General features: G+C 35.3%; 2 protein-coding genes across 4 annotated transcripts in view; both read right to left on the reverse strand.

Moving 5' to 3' along the window:
- The window catches only part of LOC126971614 (solute carrier family 22 member 3-like), a 69,466-nt gene that overhangs the window by 20,283 nt on the left and 21,387 nt on the right, over nt 1–27,796 (reverse strand). The window lies entirely within an intron of this gene.
- Nucleotides 843–26,508, reverse strand: LOC126971602 (organic cation transporter protein-like). Of its 3 annotated transcripts, none has more exons than XM_050817945.1 (7): nt 26,374–26,508; nt 11,326–11,524; nt 8,481–8,581; nt 7,342–7,493; nt 6,567–7,193; nt 3,294–3,475; nt 843–1,112 (listed from the first exon to the last, which is right to left on the reverse strand). In XM_050817945.1, exons 1-7 carry the CDS (start codon nt 26,499–26,501, stop codon nt 921–923), a joined length of 1,581 nt encoding a protein of 526 aa, XP_050673902.1. In that variant the 5' UTR covers nt 26,502–26,508; the 3' UTR covers nt 843–920. The 3 variants fall into 3 exon arrangements, with proteins under 3 accessions (XP_050673902.1, XP_050673903.1, XP_050673901.1); XM_050817946.1 differs by lacking the exon at nt 26,374–26,508 and adding an exon at nt 16,896–16,966; XM_050817944.1 differs by lacking the exon at nt 26,374–26,508 and adding an exon at nt 12,728–12,861.

A 27,796-nucleotide genomic window follows, 5' to 3' on the forward strand; every position in this document is an offset into this window, starting at 1 on the left:
CTGTTTTTTTTTTTTCATTTCTGTGACGAATTTGTATCAGTAGGAATTACCGAGTGAAGGCGCAATAAAAAGAACTGCATTCCAAAAACAAGCATGTAAAATGTGTTTAAATGATAGTAAATAGCCAGGTTTTCCCAGATTCCAAGTTAAAAGCAAAATAAAGTTTCATCCCCCAAAACGTAGATAAGGTTTAATGATAATAGGGACGAGGCGAGCAGGACGTTCAGCTGATGGTAATTGATGCGCCCTACCCATTACAATGCAATGCCGCTCAGAATTCTTGAAAAACCCAAAAAATCTGAGCGGCACTACAACTGCGCTCGTCACCTTGAGACATAAGATGTTAAGTCTCATTTGCCCAGTAATTTCACTAGCAACGGCGCCCTTCAGACCGAAACACAGTAATGCTTACACATTACTGCTTCACGGCAGAAATAGGTTATAGGAATAAGTTTCTGAGACCTACATATATAAGGCTTAATTGTAAATTGCTACAATAAGTAGAAGTAGGAAGCAGTGGGAGATTATGGGTACCACAACAGCGCCTATTTCTGCCATGAAGCAGTAAAGTGTAATCATTACTATCGTAGTATTTCGATCAGAAGGGCGCCGTAGCTAGTGAATTTACTTGGCAAACGAGGCTTAACATCCTACGTCTCAAGGAGATGAGCGCAATTGCAGCGCCGCTTAGAATTTTGGGATTTTTCAAGAATACTGAGCTGCACTTTATTGTAATGGGCAGGGCGTTTCAATTACCATCAACTGAACGTTGTATACATATACTTAATAATGAATATAGGATTTTGATTTTTCTTTATACAACAAGTATAAATATTTTCCTTTATTTTAAACTCTAAAATTTGACTTATTTACTTATAGGTGATACATAATTCTAGTTTTCTTGCAGCATCCAGTCCACATTATGACAGTATAAAAGCGGTATTCACAGTCCCCACAGATGTTTTATTAGTCGGTGTTACCGAACTATCTAACTGTTCGATCGTATCTAGTAACCGTCTGTTGGCAGTCTCTGGAGTCAGTAGTAATAGTATGCTTGATATAAATGAAGATGTAGCGAAACACACCGCAGGTAATACCGGATATACTGTGGCCTGAAATAAGAAGAAGAGATCAGAAATTTATTTATTTATGTAAATTCACCAGCGGTAATTACAATATAACATTTATAATTATACTAAGCTACAAATGTCTTATTACTAAATGCATTTTTACCTTTTAAAGTGAATACCGCATGCTAAAATATGTGTGAAATAGATATATATAAAATTAGTATAAGTTATCAAACAACCATTCTATGATGTAATGAAATTAAGAAATTAACAAAATCTACTAAACACGTTAAGATATAGGTACTAAACAAATCAATAAAACACATTAATTATTTATTTACAATATATTTTTTACATTTTTGCGAAACCTTGGCAACGAATCTCTGAATGGATTTAAGCATTTATAATTTTGCATAATCGAGACATATAATAACAAATTACATACTAAAACCTTCCACGAGAACCTCGCTATCCATTGGTGAAAACATCATGACAATTGGTGCAGTAGTTTTTGAGTTTATCGCGAACAGACAGACAGACAGACGCGGTGGAGGACATTGTTTTATAATATTATGTGGTGATTAACATTTTCTAAATAATGAAATTGTCATAAAATTATGGTATCTTGTATTGCTCAAGGGATTTAAGTCAAAGACTGACGCTGTGTATAATATTAGCGACCGATACAATGTTATGACTGTTCGCTATCAATCAAATTCACAAACGTATATTAGTAAGTGTATTCAATAAGTAACGTTCGCATCTAGTCTGTTTAAATGAAACGTAACTTAACTGAACTTCTTTGATTTTTTTTTTATTTAGAGAAATTTAAAATGGCAATATTCATATATAACAGAAAATCGTGTAGAATAAATTCGATAAATATGCTGAATCTTTAAATATTTTTTTTTATAAAAGAAAATTTGTGTCTTGTCAAATCAGGATTGATTGTTGATAAGTCTCAATAGCCATCCTAGAATACTGATTCTCTCGATAGCAGACAAGAAAGAACTGGTACGAATCTTAAGATAAACAGAACTATCTTAAATCCAAATACCTACTCCAAAAATTTAACCATCCCTGTAGATAAAAAATTTATATATTATTGGATGAAATATACAAATTTAGTTTGAACCAAAATGTATAGTCTCACATCGTTCGTTTTGGTACAAATAAAATTTTTATAGTACATATTTTTTTTAAATTCATGTCAGTTCAAAATTTTAAAAATCCATGAATTTTAAATCTATAAGTATATTTTGGGACGCGACTTGTGTCCACACTCTGGCTCCTTCTCATGTCCAAGTTACGTCAGTTGGTGCTGGGGCTGCTGCTTCGACTGCCGAAGACAGCAAGCGTCGCAAATATGTTGGTCTCAGTGAGTCATACATCTTTGTGCCGTTTGGTGACGAGGCACTTGGCCCGTGGGGCCCAGAGGCGCGGAGAATGTTCAAAATACTATCTTCGCGCCTCAATAAGGCTACTGGAAACCCAAGCGCTGGCAGCTATTTCGGTCAACGGATCAGCCTAGCTATCCGACGCGGAAATGCTGCCAGTATTCTTGGCACATTTCCACGTAATCATAGTTTTAATTTTATCTAGTCATAGTATTGTAAATGTAGTTATAAATAGAGACCGGATTATATGCAAATGCATATTGCATATGCTTTTGCATATTTAGTACGGTCAGCGGTAGTTGGATATTTTAGAAAAAAAAAATATGCATATTTTCTTTTTCTAAAATTTCTTATTTCGCTCGATCTCGCTCATCGTTCGAAACTTATCATAGTAAGCCCAGACATTGCACGTAGAACGCTTACAAAAAAATATTAAGCGATCGTAGACACAATTTATCTACAGAACATTTAGAAAAGTAGGTACTTAGTAGTAGGTACATATTTTTAAAGGTAAATCTTAAATTTCGTTGTTACCTAAGTAGGTATTTCTTGCAAAAGTTTTTTTTCACAAATACGATTGCCAGTATAAACCTATATAAAATAAAAATAAAACACTTAAAAATACGACTTTTTATTTTTTTCTGTTTAATTGCATGCAAATTTTGGCCCTTTTTATCGATTTTCGTGCATATTTTAACTATTTTACTTGCATATTTGCATGCATATTTTGGGCATTTTTTGTATCATATAATCCGGTCTCTAGTTAGAAGATTTGTTTTGTTTGAATAATAAAAGTAGTAAATAAGTATATTTAATATGTACTTACTAATGCAGGAGTTAAGGGCGCCAATATAGTTCCAACTGAACCCAATACCACACTGAGGCCAAGCATAGAGCCTCTCACACTAGTTGGAAACAACTCCATAACATAAATCACGAGACCAGTGTAGCATATTGTTATTAATATCTTCGATAATAAGAAGAATGTTAGTTTGAGCCAGCTGTTATCTGTTGATAAATTTCATGATTAAAATATATCGGTGAAATATTTGGCCTGTTGAAAGATTTTGAATAATAAGAAGTAATGTAGAGTGTAATTTAGGTATATACGAGGGCGGCACTGAAAATTTCGGGGATCAAGGAAGTGACACAACATTACTATTTAAAAATGTATTTATTGCTTTTCGAAGTATTCTCTGCGAAATTTGACACATTTTTCCATACGATGGAACCAATCATTGAAGCAACCATTCCATTTAAGTTGGGGTCTCCAAAATGGCCGTTTTGTAAGCGTCCACAGCTTCTTCAGGTGATTAAAATCTCTGACCACGCAATTTAATCTTTATTTTAGGGAAAGTATAGAAATCATTAGGGCTTAGGTCGGTGCTGTACAGCGGATGGTCTCATTATTCTATGTTTTCTTGCTCTAAAAACTCTTTTGTTCTGTGCGCGGTGTGAGAACTCGCATTGTCGTGATGGAGAATGATGCGGTGGTTGCAGTTCTCTTTACGGAGTTCAATAATGAACTGTGGCAAACAAATGCTAGCATACCATTCTGCATTAACCTTTCTTTGTCCCTCAAGAGGAATAGTCGCAACATGGCCGGTTTTGGAGACAAACGTGGCCACCATTTTTTTTGCAACACTCCGTGAACGAACAATTTTTGTTGGCTTTAACTCATTTTCAAACACCCAAACTCGTGACTGGTTTTTTGTTTCGGGTATATCCAGGATTCGTCACCTGATACGATGTTGTATACAGCATTTGAGTATCCTGCGTGGAATGTTTCGAGAGTTCTGACGCACCAAGTAACGCGAGCCGCTCTTTGCTCTTCACAGAGCAAATGCGGTATTCATCGGGAAAACAACTTTTTTACACCTAATTGTTCATGCAAGATTATTTATATTTGACTCATGCCAATGTCTAAAGTTGCCGGAATTTCGCGATATGTCACATGTCGATCTTCCTCAATCAGCTTACGCACAGCATCAACGTTTTCTTTTGTGATTGCAGTTTTTGGACGACCTTGACGGGGGTCATCACTGAGCTTGACACGTCCACATTGAAATTCAGCAAACCAGCGATAAATTGTGATTTTGGATGGGGCTTCATTACCAAATGCAGAAATCATCCGGTCAACACACTGTTTTTGTGTTAAGCCACTTTGAAAGTCATAATAAATCATCACTCTAGAATTTTCTCGAGTCAATTCCATTTTCTCAACGATTAAACAAGTTTGACAAGACCTTGTGACAGGACCGAGAATCTTTTTTTAAATAAATACATGGTATTCGATTAAAAAGATTTTAATATGACAGGAACAGTGGAAATATTCCATTCCCGATACTTTTAGTGTAGCCTATATAACTAGCTGAACCCGTTCATTTCGCACCTCCTTAGAATCAATAATTAATGTTAAGCTATTGAATGAAATTGGTCCACGCAGCTCTTTTCATTGAAGCCTTGTAAAGGACATATTTTTGGTTTTTTTTTTCACTGGAGCGTCGTTGCCGGCCCAGGGTAGCTTTAGGGTAAAGTTTTTTTAATACAGTTGCTCAAAAAGTGGCGTTTTGCAGGGACGTATAGCGTTCGGGATGTGATAACATACTCGAGCTATTTCTTTACCTTTTTCGAACTCGTGCGTTCTCTTTCCCAACTGTCAAAATAATGTCTATTAAAAAGAAAAAAAGTAACCACGAAGTTTTTACAAAAAAAAATTAATAGAAGTTTTTATGATTCATACAAATATTTCTAAAAAGAAGTTACGAATTTGTTTCAATATCAGATTTAATGATTTGATTCAATGAGTTAGGTTAGGTTTCATTTGATTTCATCTCATTAAATTTAATTTTCATTTTATATCAACAAAAAAAATGGACTGAAGACTTGGTTGTATGGGCATAGTTTTGCCCTTTGCCTACCCAGAATGTGTGAAGAAAACAAAAAAATCTCTGCTTTCAAGGTTCGGAGATTATTGTGTTTTTATTATTCTACTAAATTGCTTCATTTTTTCGCAACTGTATAAAAAATAGTTGTTCAGTACACGTGCGGACCCGTCATTGCAACTTGTTCCGACTGTCAACCTTCACCTTCGGCTGCGTCTCGGCTCGGGTACACATTTGTCGGAACTCTTTGCAATGACAGGCTTTCCGCACTCGTGAAATATACTATTCTATGATGTGCAAGAAAGAACAAAGTTAATGGTTTGCCGACATGCTATGTATAATAATTAATGAGAGAAAGTTTCATGGATTGGCCAGTTGTTGATTGTCATGGCGAGTCCAAAATAAATTGAACCTTGATATCGTAGAAACTCGAATGTACATTGATTGTTACCATTAGAATTCTTGGAATGGAAAGAACACACCTTGAACTTTCCTGCGAGTATCGTCACGTCAGATATTGCTTATGAGTTTTCTAACAACATTACCAGTTTCGTTACATAGTTTTTGGTTAGTTAAGAATTGGAATTACTGCTCTTTCACATAACCAGTTTTTGTTTTTTTTTTTGCGGCTAGCAGTAATAAACGGAAACTTTATTGAAAGCTCGTCTTTTGCTGTGATAAAGTTGAAAAATTCGGACACAATACCAATTAATTCGGTTGTCAATGCTCGTTCAACAGTGTATCTTGTATGTATGTTTAATAGCTGATGATGGGCAGGAAACCGTCATATAGTAGATTAGCAACACAAATATTTTTTTAATCGGCAGCATAAGTTCCGGTTTTATCACCAAACCGTCTTGTGGGAGGCCGCACCATGTTTGTCTTCCTAGCTTTCGTCGTCCCTCGAGAACGTCCTATACCTTCTATTAGTGCTGAGAGCGATATGACCAGCCCATTGCCACTCCAACTTACTAATTCTTGCACTGTGTCGGTGAAATTAGTTCCACTGCGATAAGCTGTTTCTCATTATGGATTTTGTCGCGCAGAAAAACTCCGAGCATTCGTCTCTTCACAGCTCGTTGAGCAAGATTGAGCTTCTGTATTCAAACTAACAGGGGAGGGCCATGTTTTTTATAAATATTATAATTACGTACAATATAAACCTAAAAACTGCTTTAAAAATGCAAAACAATAAGGTGACAATAAATACTTACACGACGGGATAAATCCGAAACAAAGACATGCCACTGCACATAATGCAAAGGAGAAGATAAGTGGCATTTTCCTTCCAAAGCGATTCATCAAAATTAGACACAAGATATCGCCCGGGAATGACATTAACGATGTCAAGAGAAAATTAACATATTTATTACCAGGTAACATAACTGAGTTTACTGTTAATCCATAGTAAACGAAGCATACAGTAAACCTACAGCATGATGCTACTAAAAATCTTTTCATTATCTCACGTGAATTGAATGCTTTTCCTAAGCCCTCTTTTTGTTCATAGGATTCAACATCAATTAGTTCTTTAAGGCTTTTTAAATCCATTTTATCAACGACGTTTATATTCATCTCTAATTTATTCATTTTTATTATTGATTTCACAGTTTCCTTAGCATCATCTATTTTTTCATTGACTATCAACCATCGTAAGGTTTCCTTTAGCATGAAAAAGTATGATAAGAACAGAATGGACGGTGAATATGTTATTAATATTAAAGTTTTCCAATTCGGAACAAACATTGCTGTTAAAGCATATAATATTTCTCCAATATAACAAGAACATGCAAACAGAACCCCCGATAAAACTCTTTTAGATTTTCCTCCAATTTCAATCACTGAAAAAGAAATAAATCAGAAGTAAGCCTCAATAAAGCAATATTCAATATCCAAAAAAAAAAAACTATAAAAGTAAAAGATAAGGTAATAAAAGTCGAGCGGATTATAGAGATTATTGTTAATTTATTGATCGTAAATATGTCTTACTTAAAACTAAACCTGAGGTTACAACACCGCCATTGGTGATCGCTTCCAAGAGCTCCATTAACAAATAGAAACTATACGAAGATGTTAGTGTTTTAAAAGTTCCAAATATAATGCAAGTTGAGCATATGGTAAGTGCTTTTTTGCGACCGATCCTGCAATAATAGAATGTGGTTAAGCCAAATAATATAATTTAAAAAAAGGCGTGAGCCTAAAACCGATAGAAGAACAAGGTGAAAACTTCAGCGAGGTGTATATGTGCAAAAATGATTTCTCTTTTTTCTTTAATATCGATCTCGGTTCTTATAAAAAATAATAGTAGAATTTAAAATGATTTCATTGGAAGACAGGCGGTGGATCAACGACCAGTAATTGTTCCTTTAGAGGATAGTAACAGGACTTGTAGACTGCTCTCAAATTTTAAGTGACATCAATTTTGGAGTTTCTCGGTCTGGAAGGTTGTGGATAAACCATTTGCAGTTGGATTCTCTAGAACTAACATTGGTTTTAATAATGTCATTATCAGGTTGAGCAAAAAATAAAACATAGGTACTTTTAGGGCTTTATTTAAATTTTAGAAATTTACTTGTAAAACTTAAACTTAAATCTAAATTATAACCTACTTCAGTATTTCAGTGTAAACCTACCTACGTTATATCTAGAATTCTACGTTAATAAGTTAAATAATTCCACGCTGTGTTTGCCTATTATTAGGTGTAATAGGTAATGTTTCTAAGAAATGTAACTAATTAATAAGTTTTGTTAATTTTATAGAAATAATAATTGTTTAGAATTACTCTGGAAAACTCGCGCTCCCTTAGACTTTATCCGACCCATTGTTTAGTAATAATAAAGGGTGCCTAAATAAATTCACTCCGAGAATTAAGTGGTGTTTGATATACATTTGTATATATAAAGATAATAAGAATGCGTGAATTGTTGAAATAAGTACTATAAAGTAATTAAAGTTAATGCGAATGGTGACTTAAAGTCAGTGAAGTGTTTCATGACCGTTGGAAATTTCGTTATATTATCTGCCAACCTATTTAGTATTGTTCCGTTTCAGTATGTAAACTTGAATGGTTATATTATACTCTCAAAGGGAAAATGTAATAAAGTAGAATAGTATATTAGGTACTTACTGATCAGCTATCCACCCAGCTGCGAGCATAGATATAGCAGTAGCAATATTGTGCACTACACCAATCATACCAGTTTTTATTGGTTGACAAGCTAAATCCAGCTGAAAATCCAATAAAATTATATTTACTCTTGCAATAAGTTTCTACCGTAGACGAAGGACGGAACAAAGGAATCTTTTTCAATTCACAAAGTAACTAATTCATGTCCACAATGTATCGTAGTCTTTGAAAATCTAATAATGAGGTAGTTAATTACCATCATTAATCTGGTTTTATGACTTTTGCTTAGTACATGCTGCATGATTCTCGTTAAAACCATTACTACAACTACTCTACAACTGTTATAAGAATATATCGATCGTTTACAAAAACTATTAAAGTAATAAGGCTTGGATGATTTAAAAAAAAACCTCATGAATACTTACTCTCCTCTCTATACGTACTCTAACGAGGGTTTATGGTTAAAACCACTGCTTTTACTTATACCCCTCTTGCACGCTTTATATCTCAGCACTCTATTTGCTGTAAGTGTAGATAAAGTTTTGGACCATCCTCGCATGTCACTTTTGCCTAGGTGAAAGAATAAGATCTTTGCAGGAAAGGAGGAAGAAAGTAAAGTGCAGCAGAACATTTAGATCTCTAAAGCAAGCCGCATGCAGGGGTAAGATACCATGTATTGCTGAACGTAATTGGTCTAATTCGTTAGGAAATAGACGCAGCCAAAACATCGAGGGTCTTATATATTTATATATAGAACACAAAAAAGAAAACGTTAAAATCACTGATGATGTGTTACTATTCTTGCTTCCAGAATCCCAAGGGAATAATGAAATCAGGAGAAAGGAACTTGTGAAAAACCTCCTTTGGCTAAAATTTCTAAGAATAAGGCCGAACTTACCTGCACTGTAACAAGATGAGGTTTTGCTACTTCAAGAAGCAGTGGAGGAAAAGTAAACTTCTTACCGGTGATACCGAGGATATCACCGGTATGTTGGTTGTAGTAGATAATATTATATTATGTACTTAAGATTGTGGCATGGTTACAGTTTTGTTATTATTGGATTATTCATGGGCTTTCGACACTATAAATATGCCACTACTGTAAACAAAACTGATTTATTATGGTTTTAGAAAACGGTGCAGTGGTTTACTAGTTACCTTGGTAATCGTACTGAAACTGTTGCAATTGTTAACGGGGACGATGGTGAAACGATATTCTCTCAATGCAGATCTGTTAATAGAGGAATCCCACAGGGATCTATATTGGGACCAATACTATTCAATCTGTACACTGCGGATTTAATCAAAAACAATAAATAATGCAAATATCATCTGTACGCTGATGATGTACAATTATACTATTCATTTAATCCCAATGAGACATCTGATGCTTTACTTAAAAATAAACAGCGATCTCAATCGCATATATTCAAATGGTCAGAGCTAAACACCCTGGTTCTCAATGCCGACAAAATAAAATATATACTAATAGGCACTCCAAAGAAAGTAAAAAAACAGTTCTATTAATGGCGTTTTGTTAGACAGGGTGAAGGAAGCACATAACTAAGGCATAATATTTGATGAGTATCTTCGGTTTGAGAAGCACATTAATACAACAATTGCAAACTGTTTTTACCGCTTGAAACTTCTCTATCTACTGTATAAGAAACTAAATCAACACACAATAATTACGTTTAAGACTCTATGAAACACTAGTGAAATTTATTTTTATATGAAAGATGGCAGATATGTGTTTTAATGTGTTTTCTTATTCTTATTCACAAAAATAGCATTGCCACGTATAAAATACATTTATATTCTGTTAATTTCTACAGCGAAGACCAGAATTCGATTCCTCAAATCACAACTAAATATTTTTACAGCAAATCTGTGGCTGATTATCAATTCCTCTCCAAAGGTCCTTATAGAAAAAATTAAATTTCTTCAGAAATACAATATGCATTTATGGTAAAGTATCTGATTAAGAAACATTTTCTATTCTCCTTAAAAGAGCGCAATTCTAAAAAGATCAATGTTATAAAAACTTTATCGAAAGATGCGAAGAATCAATAACAAAAAATCCAAAATTTATCTGGTCTTTCACAAAATCCATAAAAAGCAATTCTAACATTCTGCCCTGCCGTCTTTCTTATAAAAATCAATCGGCAGACACAGGAGAAGAAATTTGACATCTCTTCTCAGGTTATATTCAATCCACAATTTTTTCATCCTCTACCAGCCCAAGTATTGAGAATGGGGAGCTCAATAAAACTCTAGTATAATACCAGACGCGATGAATACAAGAAACTACTCAAATCTCTAGACCTTGCTAATGAGCAGGCCCATTATTTAAACAAATATGCGCAATTCTAACATAGTGTATTATTTATCCCCAAGCACTATGGATTCATTACAAATCTCTCTGCAGCGTCTAATCTGCTATCACTCCTTACAAATACACAGATATGAACAATAATGTCGCATCAATTAATACGACCTGAACGTTCCGAAATATTACGCTAGAACATTAACCGTAAAACTCGTTATCTACTCAAACTTGTAAACGACATACGTGACCATTTTTTTCCAAATAAAATAAATACTTAAATCCGCTTTGCTTGGTGGTTTTGAAAAATTTTCTGTTGCCCCTCTTTGACAAAGAATAAAAAGAATAAACGTTGTATTCGTAGATAATTGGGCTCGAGTACGCAGCTCATTTGCTAGCTATCGGGATCACACAGCATAATAGCTGCTACTCATAAAAAAATAACCTCCTGTAAACCCAACCGAGCAACCCCTTTCACACCAAGAAAAGTAAAGTATTGTAGTAGTGTTAAAAGCTAACCTCGGCTATGATAGTATCTCTGCTTTCATAGATCCATTCAGTACACAACTCATGGGAGTTTGTAAAACTCGCATTAGTGCAATATGGGAGTGGTATCGTCCTGTTTGAAATGGGTTTCAAACACCTATCTGTGCTGGTAGCTGGCCACCACAGTGCTGTATATTCTGGGATATTTTCTTCACATTCATCAACGCGACATCTGAAATAAATATACATTATTTAACAAATCTAATGAAGCTCATTTAAAACCGTTGGCAGCCCTTAACGTACACCCGTTAGGGGTGGTATTAGGGTTCCGTAGCCAAATGGCAAAAAACTGAACCCATATAGATTCCCGTTCAATAAGTGATTTTAAATCCTATTTTGAATAAAAATATTTGAATTTGAATTCGTCATTTCTGTTTGTCGGCCCGTGTATGTCACAGCAACTTTTTTCTTAAACTATAAGAACTATACTGTTGAAACTTGGTAAATAGATGTATTCTGTGAACGGCATATTAATATAATATAATATTTTATTATATATATAATATTTTCACACAAAAATAGAAAAAAAAAAAAACAATAAATTTCGGGGTTTCCCCATACTTAAAACTGAAACTCACCAACCCATACGTGTCTATAGGGGATAGGTCTTTAAAAATTATATTGAGGTTCATCGAGCGCAGTTGTAGTGCCGCTCAGAATTTTTGGGCTTTTCAATAATCCTAAGCGGCACTGCATTGTAATGGGCAGGGCGTATCGATTACCATCAGCCGAACGTCCTGCTCGTCTCGTCCCTTATTTTCATAAAAAAAAACAATTTTTTAACACTATACTTAATTTAAATTTATTATAAAAAATATTTTCTATTTTTTAGTTTGGTTTTCTATAAAAAGCGCGTTTTTCAGTTTTTTAAACTATTTTAAGTTATTATGACGGTGCGATTCGTGACAACTGCCGCCAGTAGGTAATTGATTCCTGATATTTGTGGATTTTTGAATTCTTATTAATGATTTAATATTAATAGATACTGCATTCGTAATCTATATATATAAAAATGAATTGCCGTTCGTTAGTCAGGGAAGGTTTAAAAGGTGAATAAATATGAAATTGTTCAGAATTAAATAAAAACAACAATTTTGTTTTTCCTTTGATGTGTCCCCCGTCGTCCGATATTTATTTTATATGGACATATTTTCTATGAGAGAATTTATTGACACACGGTTTGACAGTTCTGCTGTGAAACAATCTCATTACAACAACAGGGAGCATATTTTACGAAATAATTCTTGATGTTATGATTTATTATTGACAAATTAATAAAAAACATTATTTTATTTATTATATACAGAACAACGTCTGTCGGGTCAACTAGTAGCTAATAATAATATGTTGCTGATAATAATTTAGATATATCTACCTGTAGTTCAAATCTCCGGCAACGAACACGTAATTAATATTACTAACTGCAAAAAATACATGCGGAATACATGTTAAAATATATTGTATTATTTGATACTTTCCGAACACTTCTGTAACACTACTCATTTTGTAAAATAAATAACACAATTGGCTTCGCTTGCCGACAAGAACCCATATAATTTTATGTCCTTGAATCAGGGTTTCCCAAAGTTTAATAAAAATATTGGGGTCAAAATCTTTACTTCTACAATTTAAGATTAGGTTTGTTTTGAACAGCCAAAGTTCCAGATTTTTTTTTGCAAAATGCAGATAATTGGTGTGTTATACTGAAAATATGTTTCTTAAAATTTTTATTTTTTGCTTCGATATATCACATGAGTAAATAAACTGTACAGAGAGTAAGCTTTTTAAGAGTAGGCATAATTATAACCTATTTTGGTAGGGTTGTCACAAAAGTTAGGATAAAATAAACGAAACATTTTTATTAGCTTTTTTATTAGGTTAATATTTCATACAAAAGTTACCACTAGCTAAAAGTGTCCGCAGTAACATTTTAGAAACATCTATTAATATAAATTAATCTTACCGTAATATAAGGTTCAATTGACAAACCAATTCAAAATCGATGCTTCGTGTAGAGGCGAAGCACGTGTCGAAGTGATTTTTTTTTGTGAAGATTGGTGGAATTCACACTTAATATCATTATTTTAGAAACGAAATTAAATTTATATACAATGTTTCGCGTCCTTGCTACTAACTAATAAGGAGTTCCCAATCCTAACTCTCTAACTAGTAAGTTGACAATCATCACTGCAGAAACAGTTCGTAGTAAAAAGGTGGAAAGATATCAAAACTAAACTTACATTCAAAAGTTCGTAACCGTGCTACTAACTGTTGAATAATTCCCTATTGAAGAGATAACCCCGGCTGCAGCGTCGGATTATGTTATTATTATGATGCAAAATTCGAACTTAAACAAATACTTTTACATTAATTACAACTATGTAATATACCAACCAATCCAAATATTAAGTAGAACTTTGCAATAATAATAAAATGGTGAAAACATACCGTACAGAAAGTACACTCTTTTTATAAACTTTAATTTATTATTAACTTAAAATTTTCCCATGGAAAGAGTGCGTGCGTCTATTGATAACTGGTTTCAACCTTTAAAAGACTATATTGCAGAAAATGGAGGACTCCATTGTCTCGAATAATCTTTTTATATTTTAAATTGTTTTATATTTATGTATTAAAAACACTGTAAAAGTATGTTATTTGCAAAAGATTGTTTTTTTCGTCATTATTTCAGTATTTAAGGCAAGACTAGGTATTTATAAAATTAATAAATTGTTTTACATACATTATTTTATTATATCTCATAGGAATTAGACAGCGTTTTCGTTGAAAGCTTTCAGACGGCCAATTTTTTCCGACACCTCCAACAAAATATATTACTAATTTATACAAAAATGCATACGAAAACTTACCAAATTAAATATTAAAACTGTCCTCGAGAACTACGCTATCTATTATATTCGCGAACAGACAGAGCGACCCGGCGGAGGACATTGTTTTGTACTATGTAGTTATAGTACATTACAATTAAACACAAACTTTGTACTATGTAGTTATAGCACATTACAACTAAACACAAACTGCGAGCAAACGCTGGAATCGAATAGAATATTTTTAAATAACTAAACGAATTTGGAACTATTTTTTATTTGCCAATACTTATTAACACGTAGTAATGCACAATAAAACCTCTTTTGTTTAAAATTTTCATAGTTGTACGGAAATGTTTTGGGTTCCCGTTTTTTTGCAAATGGAATTATATTTAGTTCTATTTTATTAATATATTTTTAAAATTTAATATTTTTTTTTATAGTTATGAAGAAGTAGATTGTACCTACTGGTCCAAATGCAATAATGTAACTTAGTCCGAATATCCTGGAGACATAAATGAGCACTGCCGACTAATAATTAATTATTTCGATATTATGTAGTGTAAATCCCTAGCACATCCAACTCAAGAACCAAACACGGCCAAGATCGAGGCACTCAGATCAGTTGTGAATCATAATATAATTGTTTGAGCGTTTCCGTTTGTGTGATATTCATTGCGTGTGATGTATGTCTGTATGTAAGCAAATTTGACCGATTAATGTATTATTAGTGAACGTAATGGACGGGTTCTTAATGATGATTTAGATAAATGGACCTAATATTTTATTATTAATTTAGTGTTTTGTTTTAAATTAAAATACTGACCGGTGATACGAAATCCGCCCTTGCTTCATATTAACTTTTGATTTTAACATCCGAGCGACATGGCATTTTAACTATGTTTCTAATATTTTTTGTACGTAACAAAGACTATAGCGAAACTACTATCGTAATGCCTAATGAGTGTACTTTTCGAACTATCATCAATCTATTGCTAACATTTGGCACGCCTGCTATGCCTCTAAATCCACCAGGCCTCTAAATCTCGATTTATTCTAACAGTACTCCATATGAGACCCAATTTGCCCCAAAGTTGCAGGCTTAGGCTTGATGGTGAAAAACTGTATCGCCTTACTGAGTACATAGCTAAATGAATATAAAAAAATATTAATAGCTGAGTTCATTTAGATCTTTTGCCCAAAACAGTTTGAGAATGCCTGCCTTTAATGATAACAGTGAAATTACACAAAAGAAAACCGATTATGCGTTTTGAATAAATTTGTTTTTGTCTACATTCTTACATTCAAGCCCAGTGTTATAAAATGTGATAAGTACTGTTTCGTCTTCGTTCGTTTCGTCGTTCCGAAGCCAGCAAGCGTTTGATAGTCATGTAGTCACATCATAATAATACATGTCATCAATAACAAAAAGGTTTACATACTTTGAGTGAATAAAGACTTAAATTAATTAATATAAATGGTAAATTTGTAATATCATGGATGTTGCTTAGACTTTTTTGATGTGTGTAGTTTAAGGTTGAACCATCATGTTTTCATCATCATCATCATCAGCCGGAAGATGTCCTCCGCTGTTGACAAAGGCCTCCCTCAAAGATTTAAAAATAAAAAATAAATTAACAATTAAACAAACAATAATAAACTAAAAATAAAAATTAACAATAACAATAATCGTAACTAGAATTAAATAATATATTATATAATAAAATACGCAATTATTTTTATACTTTTTAGCGCATATTAAATCTATTCTTTTGGAATAGTGTTTTTGAAGTCGGTTGTTTTTTTGTTAAATTTTTTATGATTTTTTCATTAATAATTTGTCTAATTTGGGTTTTAGTGAATCTGAGGTAAGTACATTAACTAATAATTTGTCTAAATATAGGTAGATCTACAAAATTTTGCAATGCAGCAATGAACGTAAGCGCATTGCAATTTGATTAGATACTCGTAAGACAGAAATCCTGCTACAGATCGCACCCTTACTGCAAGTCATTACGGAGTTCCATTGATTATATTCGACTACGAAAATTACTGGACCATAACGACGTTACGGTAGATGACTCGAATATGCGGATAAAAAAAAGATTCGGCCAAATATCGTTAATTTGCTCCTAAGGATTTAAGACTTCCGTTACTTTGTCATGGATCCTATAATCAGAACCTAACCAATATCTCACCAAAACAACTTTGAAGTATAATAAATATCCTTTCCAATAAAAAAACAATGATCGAAATCGGTGCCGCACTATTAAGCAATTCTTAAATTTGTCACGCAAATGCTTATGACAAATTTAAGACTTTTATAGTTTTCTTATGGATTCCACTGGGACCACATAGGAAGCACCAGCTTTCAAATAAAAAAAGAATTATCCTAATCGGTTCACCCAGTCGAAAGTTCAGAGGTAACAAACATAACAAAAACATACCGACGAATTGAGAACCTCCTCCTTTTTCAAGTCGAATAAAATCTCGATTGGCGGGATACTACTCTTCTTAATCTAATCTTATGTATCTGTGACGAAATTCAGAAAAAATAGGTGTTAATCTATTATGCCTATTATGCTATGATTTGAATATTAAAAATGAGTTCAAGCGATTCTGAAATGTTGCCACCAGATTCAATTAAAGACTAGGCAAATTTTGTTACTAAATCTTTTGCCAGAAATCTCAAAAGAAAGATTCATTAACACATACAATGATTTTATGAAGTGGCGAGCCGACAGCTTCCAGGGAGTATCCGCCATGGAATCCATCGTCTGATGAAATACCAGAGTCTCCTACTTTTACAGATATCCAGCACAGCAAATTTGTAACAGCCAAATTTGTCATAATGTATCAAACAGCATAAACATTCCAAACAAATATGTAACTTTTGAATTCACGAATTGTCCTAATTTGACAATTAATTTTAAAAAGGTATTACTAATATTATTAAATATTATCAATAAATAAGTTTGATAAACAACTAGTTTTATTTTCCTCATATTCGAAATGAAAAGTAGAGTGTTTAACAAGGGTAAAAGAATCAATGCCTACTCGGACCATAGCCGTCTAAATACCTCGGGAATTGATTCTTTTGACCCTCGGTTAACAATCTACTATTTCTCATCGTACGCATTATTTTGGGGGTCACACAGGCACATCGTCGAGGAATTAAATCTAAGAGCTGCAAAGTACGCGGTCCAGGTTGAAAGCCGAGGTCATCATAATTACAAGAAATTGAGTCCAAGTCCTGGATTTGTCGTCAGAAGCGGTCGGGGTCCTTTGGGTTAGAAAAATCGTAGGTGTCCATTTTGAAAGCTGTCGTCTTCGGTTAAAAAGCAATAACAGAGAAAAATAAAATGAAAAACGCACACGCCAACAAACGGAAGTTGATTTGTATTTTGACATTGATGTTGCCAATTAATATAAGTTAAAGAAATCGAATAAATCAATATCGATAATTATATAATAATATATATATAATATATAATAATTGATCTATTTCATTTCTTTTTAATACTGTTATTATTAACAATGCATGTTACGTGTAAACTTTATACCAAACAATTGCACTGTACAACAATATACACACATCAAAAAAGTCTAAGCAAGATGCATGATATTACAAATTTACCATTAATATTAATTAATTTCTAAGTCTTTATTCACTCAAAGTGCATAGGTATGTAACCTTTTTTGTGATTGATGACATACTGTCTGGTTGTAAAAAAAAATTAGATTATGTTTTGTTTTTTGTTTGTTGGAAATTTGTTTGAATTTAAGTGCGTTTTTATTGCTACGTTAAGTCTTGATTTCATAATTTTACCAACCATTTAAATAAAGTTAGCGACCAAGTTGAATTGTTAGATATTCTGTACGTCATGGAGCGACGTCATTTGACGGCAAATGAAATGCAGAGAGCTAAGTAATCAATCTCAGGTATCTCGGCATTTTGGCTATCATAGAAGTGTTATTTGTAGTTTTTTGTTATTTTTGGTAGTTTTCTTTTGTATTTTAGTTTTGTAGTTGCGTGAATGTTCCTGTGTTCTGTGTTTTATTTATGTGTCTTACCCGTTTAGAGGTTACAATTTTTATTCGTTATTTTCTTGAAAACTGTACATTACCTTTTAATAAGATTAGTAGTAGCAGTATAATCATGTACCAAAGCCCTATCAACTGCAATTTATAAAAATTGGTTAGGTAAGGTTATGTTAGAACAGTTAAAACAATGCACGCGCCGAGCGTTGCGTGCCGCGGCAGCGGCCGGAGAGTGTTGTTTTTTTGTTAACTATTTTATTATTTTTAGTGAATATGAAGTACTCTAACTAACAATTTGTCTAAACATGTGTTAAACAAATTTTACGTATAGCAAATTTAAAATGGTTTTCTCATGAATGCCATTGTCAGATCTGAACCAAATTTCTATATATTATTACTTGCTTTCAAATAAAAAAAGAGTTATCAAAATCGGTTCACCCAGTCGAAAGTTTTGAAGTAACAAACATAAAAAAAAATCCGATGAATTGAGAACCTCCTCATTTTTTGGAGTCGGTTTTTTTATTGTTAGTATTAATAAATAATTTGTGTTCATTTCGTATTTAGGGAATCTGAAGTAAGTACACTGAGTATAATTTGTCTAAATATAGGCAGATCTACAAAAATTTTAAATTTTTAATATGCAACTCACTACGCAGTTACAATTACGCAATTGTTGCTTGTTCCGCTCAAAGAAGTGTGACACTGGGTGTTTATTTTATTTATTTATTTATTATATACAGACACTTTATCACAATATTACATTATATTTGGTCCCTACACTAGGCGTAGCCTGTCCTGTAGGCAACCAATTTACATGCTATGGTTAACAATATGAACCGAAAGGTCAAAAAGTGCACTCTGTATGTGTGAGTATCTGATTAATCATGTTACAAAGTATTAACATTATATGAATGCTAAGCTATCACTTTAAGAATAGCTTCCATTTCTGCATAAGTGAGTGTGTGTAACTATCTCTGTATTTTAAATTTGAGCTGATGGACCGAGCAATTTTTAATAGAACATTTTAAATTTACCTTGTTGTGTATATATGTAAGAATGGGCTAAATCTACTTGCAAATGTTGTATTTATTATTGGTATTGGAATCTTGTACGAACGGCTATCTAGTATGTTTTCATAATTAGGCAAATTCATGACCTCCTTATGCATGCTTGTCATAACACGCAAGATAAATATACCTCGGACAGAAAGAAGTTCTAAGTCTTTATATAGTTTATGTGTTGGGTATCTAATAGGTTTTTTAAAAATCACTTTAAGGACAGCTTTCTGTGCTCTTTCTAAGAGTACCTATCATGTGTGAAGTAGCCGCCCCTCCCCATACGGTGACACAAAAAGATAATACAGATTGACCGATTGCAAAATAAATGGTTTTAGCAGATTTAAAGATGCCGAAGCGCGTAAGTTCTTAAAAATATAGATCAGCTTGCGGACTCTTTTCGCTGTTGTATTAAGATGTTGCTTAAAAGTTTTCGTCCATGACGACTCCTAAGTATTTTATATAAGTATTTTACTTATACTATTTTAGTTTAGAAAGTCACATGGCCGCAGCATTTTTTTTAATAGGTTTTTTATTACATAAAACTCTTCACAGCTGACAGCAGTTCTATTTTTAAAGTTCATTCCGGCCCTTAGGTGGGAAGTAATTTGTATGAGTTTTACCCTCTCTATGGAGGGAAGCAGCATTTTGCACCCAATAATCAGATCAAAACAACATTACTTTCCGAATATGAGAAATGAAAAATGTATTTGCTATTCAATAAAAATCTTAAAAACCCATTCTTTTTTATATGCCAATTTCCTAACTACACTGGCCTGCAAAAGTAAGTATCACACTTTTCAAATTAAATTTTTTCTTAACTATAGAAGGTAGAGACTATAGATTAAAAACGTTTTGTTGCAAATTTTATAGGCTTTAATTCTTAGAAACTAAAATTATACATTAGTAACATTTTTAACTTAAAAAGGATAAAACAATAAAAAAGACATTTTTAGTTTAGTGTCAAAAAATTCAATTAAAATGTATTACAGGTTATTTCATTTTTAATAACTGGTATTGCCTCCTCGAGCTCTGATTACAGCTTCAAGCCGGTTTGGCATACTGAACACTAGGTTTCGGAGCCGATGTTGGGGAATATTCTCCGATTCTTCTACCAGGGCCTGCTTTAGTGCCCTGAGGGTAGTAGGTGGTGGTCTGCGATTTCTGACTAGCCTCCCAAGCTCATCCCAGGCGTGTTCAATCGGGTTGAGATCAGGAATTCTTGATGGCCAAGCCATCACGCTGATACCGACCTCCTGAATATACTCTTGTACGATATGAGCCGTGTGTGGCCGGGCATTATCATACATCAGCATCGATCCATCACCCATATTTGCTAATTACGGCCCTGCATACTCATTGAGAATCTCTTGAGCATATCTTTGCCCAGTGAGGGTGCCATTTTCTATGGCTACTAGCTCTGTGAGACCTTCTGAAGATATACCAGCCCATACATGTACACTGCCTCCACCGTATTGGACTCTTTCTGAGATGCAGGCTTGAAGGTATCGCTCACCAGGTCGCCTGTAAACACTTCGCCTTCCATCAGAAGTGTAAAGGGAGAATCGAGACTCATCTGCAGTCTCGCTACTCGATGCTGTCTCTCGAGTTTTGGGCCACTCGCTGGTCTTCGGGGTTTCAAATTTGCTTCAGCAAGTCTTCTTCTCACTGTACTGTCACTAATCTAGTACCTCCGGGTCTGAAGTAGCTGTTGCTGGACTTCAACTGCATTTTGGTGGCGATTTCTTAACACAGTGGAAATAATATAACGATCTTCTCGGGCACTGGTACACCTGGGTCTGCCATTACAAGGTCTCCTCAGATGGTGTCCAGTCTCTTCGTACCTTCGCTTTACCTTCTAGACCGTTCGTACCGTCACACCCACCATTCTTGCAGTGCGACGCATACTGATGCCTAGTTCCAGAAAAGCCATGATCCAAGCACATTCTTCAACTGAAAGAGGCATGATAAATAAATGCTATGTGCTTTTTAGCATAAATTTTTAAAACAAGACCCATCGATCTTGAAAAAAATTTAAAACGGAAAGAAAAATGTGAATGGTAAAATTGTAATTCGGAAACGTCCACTTTGAAAAAGGAATGATTTTGTTTTTGAAGTTTTTTTTCAGCCAATTCTTAAAAGAAGGTTACCGACTATAAATTTTTATGTACAAAATTAAATTCTCTTTGGAGTCCTTTTTATTTCGAAAGTATATCTTGTGAACTTAAAACGTTATCCCAATTATAAAAGTGTGATACTTACTTTTGAAGGCCAGTGTAGTTTCTTATTTATAGTTCAAATTGTAATCTTCATATACTTTTCTATATATGCACTCGTAGCTGAAGTAGGTATGGTTGATGGGATCACCTTTTGCTGGTCTCAGTTTGATCTCAATTAGTCTTACATCTTTGTACCAGTTGGTGTCGATACACTTAGAAACCATAAGACCCATAGGTGCGTAAAATGTACAAAGTACGATCTACGCGCCTCAATAGGACTTCTTGAAACCTAAGAGCTGTCGCTAAGCTATTTCGATCATCGAAACAGCCTAGCTATCCCACGCGGAAATGATGCCAGTATTCTTGGTCCACGTCCCCGTAATGATAGTTTTCATTAAATCATTGTATTGTTTATATAGTAATCAGCATTGTTGCAGTGGGAGGCTCCTTTGCACAGGAAGCCGGCTAGATTATGGGTACCACGACGGTGCCTATTTCTGCCGTGAAGCAGTAATGTGTAAACATTACTGTGTTTCGGTCTGTAGGGCGCCATAGCTAGTGAAATTACTGGGCAAATGAGACTTAACATATCATGTCTCAAGGTGACGAGCGCAAATGTAGTGCTGCTCAGATTTTTTGGGTTTTTCAAGAATCCTGAGCGGCACTGCATTGTTATGGGTATGGCGTATCAATTATCATCTGAGCTGAACGCCCTGCTCGTCTCGTCCCTTATTGTCATAAAAATAATCTTTATAGCCAAGTGATAGATTGTCAAGTAGTTTATCAAAACGAACAAACTGAAAAACTAAGTAGGTACCAGTATAATAGAGAGTATCGAACAAATCTGAGCAATTGATAATATAAATGTATTGTTTGTAAATGCACTGGTAGAGACGCTCAGCACCATTCATGTCGGGTGTCATACTGACGGTGTCAGTCTCAATAACATCAGTTACGCAGATGACATGGTATTGCTGAGTGCTTCTGTTTGTGGCTTAGCAATACTGTTGAGCGTTCGTGAAAACTACCCTAAAAGTCACGGATCAACGTACAATTTCAAAAAGAGCGAATGCATGGTCTTTCAGGCCAAGGAAAAACCCTTGCCCTCAACTGTACCACCCATTAGGTTACACGTTACTCCGTTAATGAGCGTGTGTTAGTTTAAATACCTAGGTCATTTGACCTGAAATATGATGTTGATATAGAGAGAGAACCGCTGGGCATTGTCTGTTAGGGCAAGCATGATCGCTCGCAAGTTTGCTCGTTATTGAACTAGAGAGAGAGCATCTTTGTAGATATACAGGCAGAAACAGTACAATGCCCTGCGTGTTCAGTACTACGATGCATTCAGGGTGCTAGTGGAACTGCCCGTTGCTGCAGCGCGTTGGGTATGTTTGCGGATGCGCATGTAGATTGGTTCTACTGATGTAACCTTCCTGGTGCGCAGGGTGCGGGCTAGTTCCAATAACATCATTCATCTGGGAAGACACCAGTGGTTAAAGATTCACCCCCTTATTCATAATGGTCCGCTAATTTTAAACAGCCGCTAAGGAATGTTTTTTCTCATTCTGACTTAGGTCAATAGAAGAAGACAAGAGTGAGAATTAGCAATGCTTTAAGTAAGCAGACTATTATGAATAAGGGGGTTATTATATAAGACTGCCAATGCATTCCGTTATCTCTATGTTAATCTTTCTAATCTCGTCCACACAGTGAATTTTAACATCGGGCGAATAGCATCGGGGCCAGCTGACTCATTCTTATTTAGATTTTTTTTTTATTTTTCTCGCACCTATCCTTCAGTAATCACAACAGTAGCCAAAATATCACTATTGGTAAAATTATATCTCAGTAGATTCTGAATCAGATCCAACATACGAGGAGAATATATTTCATAATATTTTTTTTTATGGAATAGGAGGACAAACGAGCGTACGGGTCACCTGTTGTTAAGTGATCACCGCCGCCCACAATCTCTTGCAACACCAGAGGAATCACAGGAGCGTTGCTGGCCTTTAAGGAAGGTGTACGCGCTTTTTTTGAAGGTACCCATGTCGTATCGTCCCTGAAACACCGCACAAGGAAGCTCATTCCACAGCTATATATATATATTAGCACGTACTACAAACGTGGAAGAAAGCTCCTTGAAAACCGCACTGTGGAGGACCGCCACACATCCAGATGGTGAGGATGATATCCTAACTTGTGGCGTGTCATGCGAAGGTGGAATTCAGCGGCAGGAATCAGGTTAAACAGCTCTTCGGAACACTCCCCGTGATAAATGCGGTAGAAGACACACAATGAAGCGACGTCTCTACGCAACGCCAAGTGATCCAGCCGTTCACAGAGCACTGGGTCCCCGACATTTCGAGCTGCTCTGCGTTGCACGCGGTCAAATGGATCGAGCTGATACTGGGGTGCGCCAGACCAGAGATGACAGCAATACTCCATGTGTGGCCGGACCTGCGCTTTGTAGAGCGCTAGTATGTGGGCCGGCTTGAAGTATTACCGTGCTCTATTAATGACGCCCAGTTTCTTTGAAGCCAATTTGGCTTTGCCTTCCAGATGACCACGAAATGGGCAATCGCTCGAGATTTCGAGACCCAGTATTCCGATACTAGGCGAGGCTTTGAGGGAAGTGTTGTCGAAGAGCTGTGATACGACAAATGGGGTTTTTTTAGTGGTAAACGCGCAAACTTGAGTCTTCTGGGGTTTAAATTGGACGAGGTTCAATTTTCCCCATTCCGCGACCTTCTCAAGAGAGGACTCGATAGAAGGCACAAGTTTCTCCCGGCACTGGTCGACGATTTCCCGAGAGAGACCTGCATGGCCCGTGTATATGGCATCACCAGTGCTGTCGTCTGCATAGCAATGAATTTTGGAGGTGTCCAACATATCATTGATATGCAGAAGAAACAGCGTGGGAGACAGCACACAGCCTTGGGGCACTCCAGCATTCACGGGCTTCGGGCTCGAGCAATATCCGTCGACAACGACCTGTATGCTACGCCCAGTGAGGAAGCTGGAGGTCCACTTGCACAAGCTCTCGGGAAGCCCAAATGATGGAAGTTTGGAGAGGAGCGCCTTGTGCCATACACGACCAAAGGCCTTGGCTATATCCAGGCTAACTGCCAGGCCTTCCCCCTTGCTTTCAATAGCCGCAGCCCATCTATGTGTCAGGTATACCAGAAGATCACCTGCCGACCGACCATGGCGAAACCCGTATTGTCGGTCGTTGATCAACTGGTGACCCTCTAGGTATACCAAGAGCTGACAGCTAATTATGCTCTCCATGATTTTGGAGAGCAGGGAGGTAATAGCAATAGGCTTGTAGTTTGCCGGATCCGAACTGTCTCCTTTTTTTTGGATCGGATGGACAAGGGTAGACTTCCATGAGTCAGGTACTACGCCTTTAGAATAAGAGTGCCGGAATAAACGCGTTAGCACCGGCGTCAACTCAGGGGCACACGTTCTAAGCACGATTGCTCGACTTCCTGACGTCCAACGAAAACAGAGCTCGCCTAACAGTTTTCTATCTGAACTGTACTTCAGGCATAGAGCTCTGACACCGCGGGATGGTCGGCGGTGTTTTTCCGTTGTCGTCAAGAGTCGAGTGTGAGGCGAAAAGAGTGCACAAGAGATCGGCTTTCTCTTTTGTCTTATGGGCCAGGGTCTCATTCCTCATGTGCAACGGCGGCATGGACGGCTGGCTGAAGTTACCAAGAGCAGCTTTCGACAACGACCAGAACTTGCGTGTTCGGGTCGGGTACCTGGAAAGCTGCTCGCCTATTTTGACGACGTGTTTTGACTTTGCACGGGCGATTTGCCGCTTAAAAAATCTGGAGGCACGGTTGTATTTCCTCTTAAGAACTGTGCAGTTAGGATCCTTTGTGCCCAGCGCCGCAACCCAAGTTCGATACGCCTGTTTTTTGCAGTCAGATGCTGCTTTAACTGACGCATCGAACCAGGGCTGTCATCTGCCACCGATGGGTACTACAGAGTTTGGTATAAAAATATCCATACCCTGTAGTATCACATCGGCTACTGCAACGGCGCAGGCACTAGGATCATCCAATAGTGCCTCTGATTGCTATATTTTTTGTACAGAGTGTGATATTTAAGTTTTTATTTATTTAATTCATTTAATTCAGAGAGATCTCCATATATAGTAGTAAATATATTAGTAACAATATTTCTTATGAACTATGTTAGTATTATTAGTTAATTATGTTTATAAACCTAGAGCTAACTGTATCCAGTGTTTCTGTCATGAATCATCTTGAGGATGCTGTTACTGCTTACACGTAGACGCTGCAACATGGAGACCGCTTTTTGCGCATTATGGCATGGAAACCATCCATAGATGCCTCAGCAAAACATTCCAGAAGCACTACAACGCCACGGTAGCCCCAATAGCTTCATAAATGCATTATCATATGTGACACGTAGAACGCTATAAGCCCCGCGCGAATAGGACACCCTCATGCCGCTCGAGTAAAAAGACTGGCAGTTTTAGGAATTTACGAAATATTCAAGAAATCACCGTTCCCGTAACGTTAGCTTCCTTTCGTAACGCTCTCGTCACGCATACATCAGACTATCAGATCATGATTACCTTGTCTGTCTATCTGCCTGTGGTACGAGCTCGTGGAAGTTTCATTTTAAACATCAGACAATAATCCTAGCTAGTATAATAGTAGCTAAAATAACCAATTTTGAAAGTTAATAATAAAATAAAACCCAATGTAGCCTAATCTTTTATCATTTTTGCATTTAAATGAAAACACACAGGGTTATCTGAATAGTAATTGATTGTTGACATTAATACATATTTATTAATTATTAAATTCCTAAAAGCTAATAATAATAATAATCTACCTGTAGTTCAAATCTCCGGCAACGAACACATAATTAATATTACTAACTGCAAAAAATACATGCGGAATACATGTTAAAATATACTGTATCAGTTGATATTTTCCGAACACTTCTGTAACACTAGTCATTTTGTAAAACAACTTCAATAAATAAAATTGACCTAGCTCGCCGACAAGTTTTTATGCTTTGTTTGTACAAGATCTCACTGCTCGATGAAGCAGGTATCTGGTAGGCTTTTTTAATAAAACTCATTTATTTGAATGTTAATGCTAATATTTTGCAAATTCCCTGTATGCAATGTATTAACGATATATTGCCTATAAAAATGGCCGAAATTACCGGTAATTAATTTTAGTATAATAAATTTGCTGATATAAATTACAACTAAGTGTATGTTTTTTAAACATTTTAAGTCATTTTAAAGGAAATGATGAAAATAATTGAAAACGAAATGGTGACCAGCTATAAGTCAGCCGCAACGTTAGGGTGGCCAGGTATTTAATACACAAATAAAACTGAAAACAATTTTTTTATGAACGATACGGGACTCGAAACCGCGACCTCTCGCATTCCGTGCGAGCGCTGTTTCCAACTTAGCAACCGTTCGAGTGACGTATCGTTGATAAAATCTTGTATACTTTGTTCAACTCTCAGGATGTGGCTTCATCTAGAGGATCTACTTTACGGTTGATAACCTGCTCAACCCTCATATTTGTATAAAAGGAAATTGACTTGAGATGTCGTCCTTGCTAATCGAAACAATTTGTTATGTTTTTAACCGACTCCAAAAAATGAGGAGGTTCTCAATTCATCGGATTTTTTTTATGTTTGTTACCTCATAACTTTCGACTGGGTGAACCGATTTTGATAACCCTTTTTTCATTTGAAATCAAGAAATAATATATAGAAATTTGGTCCAGATCTGACAATGGCATTCATGAGAAAACCATTTTAAATTTGCTATACGTAAAATTTTGTATATATATATATATATATATATATATATATATATATATATACACATGTTTAGACAAATTGTTAGTTAGTGTATTTCAAATTCACTAAAAATAATAAAATAATTAATAAAAAAATAACACTCTCAGGCCGCTGCCGCGGCATGCAACGCTCGGCTCGTGCATTCTTTTAACTGTTCTAACATAAACTTACCTAACCAATTTTTATAAATTGCAGTTGATAGAGCTTTGGTCCATGATTATACTGCTACTACTAATCTTATTTATAGGTAATGTACAGTTTTCAAGAAAATAACGAAAAAAAATTGTAACCTCTAAACGGGTAAGACACATAAATAAAACACAGAACACAGGAACATTCACGCAACTACAAAACTAAAATACTAAAAAAAACTACCAAAAATAATTATTGATCTTTTTACTGGCTTTACAACTTTGGGTTCTAACCT

Source organism: Leptidea sinapis, chromosome 24 (assembly GCF_905404315.1).
Source record: "Leptidea sinapis chromosome 24, ilLepSina1.1, whole genome shotgun sequence".
In the NCBI taxonomy this organism is placed as follows: Eukaryota; Metazoa; Arthropoda; class Insecta; order Lepidoptera; family Pieridae; genus Leptidea; species Leptidea sinapis.

Bases quoted from the DNA above. Each gene is read 5' to 3' on its own strand.
- LOC126971602 (XM_050817945.1), bottom strand. From the start codon at position 26,501: ATGACTAGTGTTACAGAAGTGTTCGGAAAATATCAACTGATACAGTAT. The intron at 7,194-7,341 runs GTAAGACATATT...TTTCTTTTTCAG, and splicing joins AACCTCAGGTTTAGTTTTAA to TGATTGAAATTGGAGGAAAA. The intron at 1,113-3,293 runs GTAAGTACATAT...TTCTTATTTCAG, and splicing joins CGCCCTTAACTCCTGCATTA to GCCACAGTATATCCGGTATT.